Below are 10,252 nucleotides of genomic sequence, written 5' to 3' on the forward strand. Positions count from 1 at the left end.
CAAAGATTAAATTTTGATTAGCGGTTCTAAAACCCCTTGGAGACTTGTTGCAACTTTTGGACGCCTTTTAGAAACCTTCAAATATGAAGGAATTCCATTAAAGCTTAACTATAAGGCGCCGTTTGTACCATAATTATTTCTCACGAAAAATAAATATATTTAGAACTTATATTTATATATTCGTGATGGTACAAACGGCGCCTCATAACCGTCTCTTATTTTGACATATTTGATTGGTATACGCTGTATAATGAAAATGGTTAGAATTTACCAAATTATAGGCAACCCACCTTACCTTCAACGATAATTTTGCATACTTCACACGTCATAATTACACAGTTGTGGGTACACTGGTTTTTAACTGTGTTTATTTGCTTTTAGGGGGCCGCACAGTGCCAGAAGTTTAAAGGAGGCCCTCGAAAATGGAACAGCCCCCAATTAAACCTCCGCGAGGAGTTAAACCGATCAAAGAAACGGTAGGTAGTACGAATGAACAAAAGTCGCTTTCCTAACGTTTCTTTTCCGACAAATGGTAGAGTGGTCTTCTGATGTCGGTAATTCGAACCTTGTCCGCCAGTGAAACCAACGAACAGCGAGACAGAGAAAAGGCGAAGTTAGAGAACGAGTACAAACAGAGCGATCGGAAGCTCGACGAATTGATATTAAAGCACGAAAATAATTTGACGAAGGTGAACTTTGATTGAGTGATTCAATTGTTTATACGAATTTTGTAGGTAATGCAATTATTTAGTGCTCTTTCGCAGCAAATAAGCGAGTCGAGAGAGAAAATACACACGGTTAAGGAAAACTTAAAAGCATGTAAGACACTACTGCATTGTCACAGGGACGAATTGAGGAAGTTGTGGCTTGAAGGATTGGAGTATAAGTATATGCTGCAGTTGTTGGAGGAAGTGTAAATGTTTGCTTTATTTTTGTTTGTCGATTTATAACGGGTGCTTTAGGGAGAAAATGATTGAGGTACCTAATCAGCTCACAAATTATTTGGCTAAAAAGCATTATCTGCATGCAACCGAGCTGCTAGTGCGAGCAGTTTCTTTAGGAAAAAGAAGTTTAGATGGAGTGGAAGGCCTTAAGGAGTTAAGTCAGGAATTAGAGTCAAAAAAAGAGGTAATTGTAACTTTGCTGTGCCAAATAAATATATGACGGTTACTTGCTCATACTCAGTACACTGAGGTGAAGTATTCGGGCAAAGCTTGCCCCCCCCCCCCCAAAACCTAGAGAGATGAAATCCATAATTAAACATTCAAAATTAGGTGGGATGCGGGTCCTGGATTTATTATTATTAAAAAACAAAAAAGACTCATGGAGTCTAGGGCGTGGGATCGAGTGTCCTATTTTGCTTGAGACTGCAGTTTATTTCAATTGTTTTTAAAAGATAGAGGCCTTGTGCCACTTTTTGGTGAAACTTATACTAATTAACAGATTCTAGCTTTACCTTTGCTTCTGAGATACAGGGTGGAAACTCTTGACGTTTTGGGATGTTATACCATATCTTGCTAGCCATATAAGATAGAAAAAAGGTAAAAACTGTTTCTTTTAGATATTTTTACATAGAATCCAGTGGCGTAGTCAAATACATTTTTTGTATATCACTGTATGTTACCTTCACCGGACTGAGTATGACATAGACATTGCAAGTGTGTGTATGTTTGGTTGGTCTTTTACAGCATCTACATTTGCAACTAGTGAACGAACTAAGGCAACATTTATATGTAAAACCGGCCCAAAATGCACTAGTGCTTCGCCGCCAAGGATCGGGCAAAGAAGGTCTGTTCAGTTCACCACTTCAAAGAAGCATCGAACTGCGTGTTTCATCTCGACAACGAACAGCGGTCAGGCGAAATTTACTCGAACCTTCAAAGTAAGTTGCTTTTATAGTGAAAACTTGCTTATATACTCTATACCAAAGGTCCACATCCAAAAAGAAAGAATTCGAAATTGAGGAAGACTTGGAAGTGACCGATCCCGAAGCAGACTCGGCGAAATTTATGGGAATACTGGTGAAATGTTTGATGCTCCTTGATAAGCTACCATTCGCAGTAGATGTGCGATCAGGTCTAATATTTACATGAGTATTCATATTTCCATTGCAGAAGTTAAAGATGGAGATGCAAAGCGAACTTTTGACCATTGTTCAACGTACAACAATTTATATTAATGACTATAGCGCTATACAAAGTGATATAAAGCAAACAAAACAAAACGCTTTGTTAGAACTAATGCTGACTCTGTTTGAACAGTTTAAAGAAGTGGGTGAGGCACACGCTTTGCTGTTGACACATTTAATCAGAGCAGCAGAGGGACATGCAGTACCTGTTAAAGTTTACGATATGTCTCTGTTTTGGGCGCAAGTACAATCTGTTGTAAGTATTTTGATTACGCACAGCAAATCTGTCATGTTTGATGAACACTTGGTGTAGTAAGGTGATTGCCGTATATAAGTAAAATAAATAAGCTTTAAATTTCCAAAAGTCTTTCGCGAATTGGTCCTGAGGTTTTTGTATATGACACTTATTGGCATCACAGTTCATGACCTGGAGTTATAGATGAGAAAAGTTAAACCTCTGAACAGAAAACATCGCCATTTTTGTAGTGGCGCCCCGGGGCAGCTACAATTATTATTATTATTATGGTCAGTCTTTCTTGTCAGAACTTAGGTCTAGCCTGGTTAACTAAATCGCACGGATTAAAATCAAGTAACGATTAGTGTTTGTCTGTACATCGTTCGTCTAGTCAAGTCCTAAATTTTATATGATAGTAAAGAAAAAAAAATAATTATAATAAATAAATACCTAAATAAAAATAATAATTTAAAAAATGCGTGGGAGTTGGAAACTAAAGTAGGTAGGTAAGTACTAAAGGTAGTTGGACTTGTCACCTTTAGTGCCCATTGATCGCCTTTTACGATCTCCAGGGCGAGAGTGGGCCAATTCTATCCCCGAACCCACAGGGGTTATTATAATTATAGTACAAGGGTCCCAGTCAGTTCCTGCACTGCGACCTTTTGTCTATTGTCCCTCTCGATATTGCCTAAATGCCTACCCTTTAACAAACCAGGATTTTCATCCTCTTGTCTAATTTTTTATTTCCAAGTAGGCGTTCCCTTTGCCTTTGTGTATGCTTCACATCGGCAAATGACGTGGTGTTGTGGTTCTTCTTCCTCACCAACAATCCCTGCATAATTGGCTGTCAGTCAGTGCCATTTTGTGCAGGTGTTTGTTCAAACGACAATGGCCTGTGACAATTTCTGTCGCGAGTTGGATCTTCATCCTACTTAACTTTAGGATAGACGATGCTAATTCTCCATTTGGTGTTTCCAGAAGAATGTTGGAATGGTTCTGTCCTGGAAATTTGACGACCAATGTCTGCAGTGCTCTTTCGTGAGCCTTTCCTGAATCTCCTTATTGGCTGTGTTATATGTAATCTCACAGGCCGGTTTAAGTCCTTGCTGCTTTCGCAAGTTCGCCTGTAGCAGGTCGAGGCCTTGTTGTAGTGGATCAGGAAAGTTGTCATCCCTGGTGTTTTATACGGATGGAAAGTTCTCACTGTTCACTGTCTGTCGAGCCAAAACCCAATCTCCTTGGTCCACAGTAATTGATCCGCCCGCGTCATTTTGAGCGAGGGTCTTTGATCCCCGAAAGTGTAATTGAAGAAAAAACTCCAAGGTCTCCTTTGCGGTCTCTGCAACAGAATTCCCATAGTGGTAGAACAAACATGCACGATCGGGGATTGATTTGAGGTGGCTCAGTCATTAGCCGCGCTCCTTTCAGTCCCAGACCTCTTATTAACTAGCCTATTGTGGAGCCTTCAAGAGGTGGTCCTCCTCTGTTAGTATCCCCAAAGTGAATCTGTGCTTCTTTAGACCTTTTCATTAAACCTATTGACTACCTTCAGTAAACAAAAAAAAACATGAAAGCAGAAAAATTAAAGCCTTTGGAAAAACTCTGACTCTTGTCTCTTTTAGAGCTGAGGACTAATAACACAAAATCATCTTTTGTACAATAATTTTCTTAATTTAGTTCTTTGAGACTATGCACCTACATATTGCCCGCTTGAGAACAAGACAATTTGTAACATTTATATACAGTTACAGCTGTTACTTAACGACTATTTGGATATACAAAACATTTCCAATGAGTCACAGTTGGTTGACAATTTTACCGATCCTAACGATATTTCAAGTTATTTTTCGAGACGCAAACAACAGACGTAAGTATATCAAACATTTTCCCATTGCATTAACGCCAATTGGTTTAGCAAAAAACAATCGCTATTCAAATTTGAGGGCTCTCTCAGTGCGCTAACAATGAGTAGCAACGCGAAAGACATCCCATCGTCGCGAAATAGTAGGGAGAAAATACTGGTGTGTTCACCAGACGCGAATAATATTACGCTAATATTTATTCCTTTGATGTGTTTTATTGAGGAAATTGAACAGATGCTGAAATTGAACCAAGGGTGAGTGCCTCGAAACTGTTGCATCTGTTTGCATTAGTTTTTCAGAGTGTCCTGTTCGTTGCATTTATTTGTTGCAAATTACATTACTGACGGGTTTATAATGAGGAAACGGGCTGAAACAATGGTACAGATTGATATGGCTGTCCGAGCTGCTGACGCATGGAAGACAACGGTTCTTCTAGATGCTACCACCGATTATAAACCTTTATTATTGGTAATCTTTTGTATTAGAAATATGTAAATGTTTTGATTGTGCTTTAATAGAGCGCGATAACTGTAGAAAAGTGTATTAGAGAATGGCGCGAGTTGTTACGAACGCTTCCAAGCTATAGTGAACAATTACTAAAGTCGGTCTGTATTGCGTTAAAAGAGTACAAAGACACCTGCCTAGCCGCTTACCAGGGCATTGTCCAACCGCATTCGGAAGACAGGCGTATTTGTAGTGCTGCCTGGCTTAAGGATGAAGATATCAGTCGATTTTTGAAGTATTTCTGAACTCCACCGATTTGACTGTAACCTTCGAATTGTAGATCTTTACCCAATTGGTTAAATCTGAAAGCGCAACAGGAATGCCAAACGCGCAACGACCGCCGAAAAACGAACAGAGATTTACATCCCGAAGAAGAAAGTCCTGAAGATGTGCGACAACGCAATCGTCGCGAAGCGGAAATTTTGGGTAGTAACTTGGGGGAGGGCGGTGTGAGCGCGGGAGAAATTCTCTCAGACATGCTGCTGTTGAAGGAGTTGGCTCAGTTACAGGAAAGCATGGTATGATGCACTATTTAAATGTGATCACCCACATTGTTTTTAAGGAATGGTTTTCTGTTCGAATGCTGCAATTTATTAGAGAACTTCGTCAAGAGCCGTCCTTGGCACCAGCTCAGAGTACACCAGACCCCCCTTTATCAGTTTCATCCGCGACACTGCAGCAGTTAACGAGTATCGCGCAGGATTTCGACGAGCTCGCCAATACCTGCTTATTACTGCTACATTTGGAAGTCCGCGTTCAGTGCTTCCATTACCTTTTAGCCCAAAGCGAGTATAACAAAGAAACCCACGAACCGGACCCAAAAGTATTGGAATTGAGTCGAGTTTTGGCGAATGTCGATGAAGCCATGACGTCCAGCTTGCAACCACGGAAATGTAAAGTAAGAACTTCACTTGAGAGTTGCTCATTTTTTGTCTAGTACATTTTTGAAGGATTGGGTCATTTAATTGCGAAAATTTTAATTAGTTCTTCGCAATACATGAAGAACATCGACGAGACTGGTATTCAGCGTATGTGTCGAAATGTATTCGCTTTACAACAGACTCTTACAAATATCACCATGACTAGAGAAGTTGCGTTAGACCATGCCCGCCATTATTTCGAATTGTTCTTTTTAACTCCGGAGGTAAATGCGCATGTTTGTGGGTTGTTTTTTAGTGTTTGCATTTTAGGAAATTTTAAACGCAATTGTGGAGAAAGGTCCAGAATTTTCAGAGTTGGAGTACATGAATGCTTTTCAGTTGTTGTCACGAAGTAAAGGTGTTAAAGGCACAGATTTGGTAAACAAATATATGCAAAAGCTATGCGACATTCTGGGTGAAGTCGGCGTTACAGTTTAACGATCATAATTTCCTTAGTGTAATATTTATATATTTTCTATTAACTCTAGTAAACGATTGCTTGTTTTTGACTCTTTTATTTATTTTTGATAACATGGAAGACGTTACGGGTTACCGTTACTAAAACGGTTTCCCTTTGCCGTTACTGCAGAAGCTAAGCTTAAATTCAACAGTTTCGTCAAATATTAATCGCATTGACGTCGCGTGTGAAATCATTTTTCTGGACAGAGGAAGAAAGGTTAGTCAACAAATGAGGAAATGCACGTACGTCTATGTAAGATTGAAAAACCTTTCAGCTAACAAGTGTCCCCCCATTCAGAAGTGATTATTTATAAGGGTTGTTTGATCTTCGTAGTTTCCATTCGATCTGGGCGTCCACCTTGCACCAATTGGAACTGAGGAGTGATCTAACTGCAGAAACGATGATCACTGGGGTCCTTAAAAGAACCCGCATTTTTCAAGCAGATATTTAAAGTGAAGATACGCGCAAATTCAAAGACCATTTCAGAGAATCCGATAGACGTGTAAGCGCCATGAAACATTAGTCATCGGCGGTACAGAAAGAAGGAGAATGTGACGCAATATTTCCGGGAAATATGACGTGTTTTGTTCGAGAACTTTCTAGAACACTCGGGAGCGTTCAGAAACATACTAAATCGTTTACTATATACAGGCAAATCGAATTGCGTTTCAGACAGTTCCAATTTCAACGCCGAAGTAATAAATAGTTCGCGCAAATAAAATACAAATTTAAATTTGAATTAAAAAAAGGGAAAAAGACATCTTGAATGTAGTGTTTATTTATTTGTACTATGCATTGGTATCATACTGGACAACGAAATGCTCTACCAGCATATTTAGCATTAGAAGCAAGTTCTTCCTCAATTCGCAAGATTTGATTATATTTCGCGACACATTCAGATTTGCAAAGTCCCCCTGTTTTAATTTGTCCAGTAGCAAGTCCGACGGCAAGATCAGCAATAAAAGAATCGGCTGTATCGTGTAAACCGTGTGCTACCATGCTGCCGACTCCATTCTGCTTAGCAATCAAATGCGCATCAATCGTCTCGGTTACAGTCCCAATTTGGTTTAGCTTTATAAGTACACAGTTGCAAGCTTTTTTATCTGCTACCTCTTGTATCTTCGTTTGATTCATAAGCGTGAGAGTGTCGCCTACAATTTGTAATGACGGATATGCTTGCAACATTTTATTCCACGACACAATATCATCTACAATAAACGGGTCTTCGAGTGATACAATTGGAAAAGTCTTCATAAGGTCCCGGTAATACGTGTCTTGCAGTTTGCTACCGAGTAACCATTTCGCTTTGTCCGATTTTGGATTCTTGTAGTTCAAATCGTACTTGCCTTGTTTATACCAGGTGGTCGCTGCACAATCTAAGGCTAATTCAACGCGACCTGTATAACCGGCTTTACCAATCGCATCAACAATACACTTGAGTGCATCCTTATCATTCGGAAAATTTGGCACAAATGCACCTTTAGCATTCACGGCCGTCGCGTCTTTTCCAAATTTCTGTCCAATAATTCCTTTCAGAGTTTCTCTCACTTCGGCGCCCATTTTTAACGCCTCGGCGAAGGTGTGAGCACCTGTCGGTAGAATCATAATATCTTGCATAGCCACTTTATTGCTGCTTAGAATTCCACCGGCAATTACACTAAATGCCGGTGTTGGTATAATCAATTGTCGATTTCCCGAAAGGTCCGCCAGATGTTTGTATAGTGGAATACCTCGTTTGGCGGCACCCGCTTTGGCCACTGCCATCGAAACACCTAAAATGGCATTGGCGCCGAAATTCGACTTGTTTTCCGTCCCATCTAGTTTAATCATCAACTCGTCAATTTGGCGTTGTTGGGTCACTTCATATCCTTGCTTTACTAAGGCGGGACCAATGCTTTGATTTACGTTGGTAACTGCTTTTAAAACACTTATTCCGTAAAAATTTCGGGGTTCTCCGTCTTTTAAATGTGTGGCGATTTTATCGTTTGGTTCTTCGGATGATACCGCAGCACGGAAAAGTCCGAGATCTGTTACCAAATCAACTTCCACGGTAGGTTGTCCACTTGAATTGATCACTTGTCTGGCATACACACTTTTAATTGGCATTTTTTATTTTTTTCTGAACAATTTTTACTGAAATTTTGCTATTTTTTTTTCTAATTTTTTATGGATGATTAAATGTGAAAATGACAGTATTTATAATTATTGTTGCCATGGATATTTACACCATTTTTAGGTCACGTTGATTTTTGTACTGTATTAGATCGAATTTAATTTTGAATTCAAAGCTCCAACTCGTTTATTTACCCCACGCTGATAATGAAGGAGACACAACAACACTTTCTGTAAAAAAAGGTAATGCTCTTAATAGGTGCCCAACGTTAAGCCGAGTTGCCCTCTAATGGCTGGTACCTGGCATTTCTGAAGAAGGTTAAAAGAACGTGTAAGCTAAAAAGAAGTTTCAATTAAAGGTATTCACTCACTACCGTACTATGAACGTTATCCAGCACGGAAAACTACACTGACTACTACGACCACCAGAACGTCGGTGCCAAACGGTCTAATGGGCATAGTCTCATACTTTCCAATACAAACAATATTTTTTTTCCTGACATGTTCCGATTAAGATTTTAGATTTAATGCCCAACAGTTTACACCAATTACAGGACACAATATGAAACTCTGCCAACTAGGACAGGAAGCATGAAAACCCCGGATTTAGTGATTATAAACCCGGACATATCAACTGAATTTGATAAAAAATATTGTCTAAAAGTCTTTGAAATTGTACTTTATTAACCAGCTCCTAGCGAGTTTATAATTTTGCGGTATCTGTCCGTCTGTCCGTTAGCACGATAACTCATAAACGAATGGACCGATTACAATGAAATTTTGCAGGTGGATTCTTTATCAAATTTGTAGATCGGAGTTCGTGAATTGGCAATGTAGACCAAAAAATAATGTAGACCCTTTTGACATCTCCGTTACTTATGAACCGAATTGTATGAAATTCAATATGCGCATAGGTTTAGCCATACAAAACACAATTCGAAAAGTTGAGCCTAATCGATCACTATTCACAGTGCACTTTGCGCATCTCGACCATTTACAGACCGAATTGCAAACTTTCTTATTTATGAAGGTATTTCAATGAAATTTGATACGTACATAGCCACTTGGAATAAAACCAAATTTAACGCCAGTTTCAAAATTTGGTTTTTCGCATACGCAGTGCCAACTTTCTTATTTATGAAGACATTCAAATGAAATTTGATACATAGCCACTTGGAATAAAAGCAAATGTAGCGCCATTTTCCAAATTTGGTTTTGTGTAGGATGTGCAGTGCCAACTTTCTTATTTATGGATGCAATTAAATGAAATTTCATACATATACACTTTAAATAAAAGCAAAACTAACATCATGTTTAAAATTTGCTATAACCATATCCAGGAGCTCCTTTGCTATATTTGTTTAATTTATTTTTATCACTGACTAGACTGTTTCAATATTCAATAAATTCCTCTCTTTGGTCCACTAGTGAAAATATTCTTTCAACGTTGGCATTATGAGCAGGAATGCAAAAACAGCACTAGACAATTTTCAATAACTCCAAGTATAAATGAGGATTCAGTGTTTTAACAAATTGTAACCAAAGCTGACTGGCGCTTAAAAGTTTATCTTGCTGGCTTAAATTTTGACAGAAACTAGATGTCTCAGTAGCCTAAAACCCACCTACCAATGAAACCCAGCCCGGACGCCCCCTAAACTAGGACAAATCCGGGGAAACCCGGACGGATGGCAACCCTACATGTAGTGGGCAGACACAAAGAAATCCAGACCTGTATAGCCTTTGTTATCAGCGCTAAACACACATGCGTCTCGAAAAACACAACGTGCTTATCGCATTTGAGCAGATAACACTTAAATGCACTCGACAAGGTGTTCATTAATTTTAAATAACGCAATCTTAACATCTTATAATTTAAACAATCAAATTTGCATCAATGAATATTTAAAGAAACTAAAAACAGCTCCAAAGGCACTAAAATTTCAAATGTATGTTAAATTATGTTATTAATTGTAAAAAAAGCGTCACCAAAACAAATCAGCTTTATTAGTTTGTTTAAAAAAAACGAATATT

At 38.8% G+C, this 10,252-nt stretch overlaps 2 protein-coding genes across 2 annotated transcripts; one reads left to right on the top strand and one right to left on the bottom strand.

The window, feature by feature from the left end:
* The first annotated feature begins 315 nt into the window (after positions 1-315).
* On the top strand, positions 316-6,158 carry LOC116166859 (exocyst complex component 4). The gene is made up of 15 exons (XM_031482038.1): positions 316-476; positions 537-689; positions 735-913; positions 963-1,128; positions 1,689-1,882; positions 1,931-2,066; positions 2,115-2,384; positions 4,109-4,230; positions 4,279-4,479; positions 4,525-4,693; positions 4,744-4,964; positions 5,010-5,247; positions 5,292-5,627; positions 5,667-5,873; positions 5,920-6,158. The coding sequence occupies exons 1-15, from the start codon at positions 423-425 to the stop codon at positions 6,085-6,087; spliced, it is 2,814 nt and encodes a 937-aa protein (XP_031337898.1). The 5' UTR covers positions 316-422; the 3' UTR covers positions 6,088-6,158.
* A 713-nt stretch (positions 6,159-6,871) lies between these two features.
* Positions 6,872-8,314, bottom strand: LOC116166872 (enolase-like). The gene has a single exon (XM_031482058.1). The coding sequence runs from the start codon at positions 8,213-8,215 to the stop codon at positions 6,911-6,913; it is 1,305 nt and encodes a 434-aa protein (XP_031337918.1). The 5' UTR covers positions 8,216-8,314; the 3' UTR covers positions 6,872-6,910.
* Between the last annotated feature and the right edge of the window lie 1,938 nt (positions 8,315-10,252).

Source organism: Photinus pyralis, unplaced genomic scaffold, assembly GCF_008802855.1.
Source record: "Photinus pyralis isolate 1611_PpyrPB1 unplaced genomic scaffold, Ppyr1.3 Ppyr1.4_LG3b, whole genome shotgun sequence".
NCBI classification, from domain to species: domain Eukaryota; kingdom Metazoa; phylum Arthropoda; class Insecta; order Coleoptera; family Lampyridae; genus Photinus; species Photinus pyralis.

Excerpts from the sequence above, each read along its gene's own strand:
- LOC116166872 (XM_031482058.1), bottom strand. The coding sequence starts at position 8,215 with ATGCCAATTAAAAGTGTGTATGCCAGACAAGTGATCAATTCAAGTGGA.
- LOC116166859 (XM_031482038.1), top strand. The coding sequence starts at position 423 with ATGGAACAGCCCCCAATTAAACCTCCGCGAGGAGTTAAACCGATCAAA. Across the intron at positions 2,067-2,114 it reads AGCTACCATTCGCAGTAGAT|AAGTTAAAGATGGAGATGCA; the intron begins GTGCGATCAGGT and ends TTTCCATTGCAG. Across the intron at positions 4,965-5,009 it reads GATATCAGTCGATTTTTGAA|ATCTTTACCCAATTGGTTAA; the intron begins GTATTTCTGAAC and ends TTCGAATTGTAG.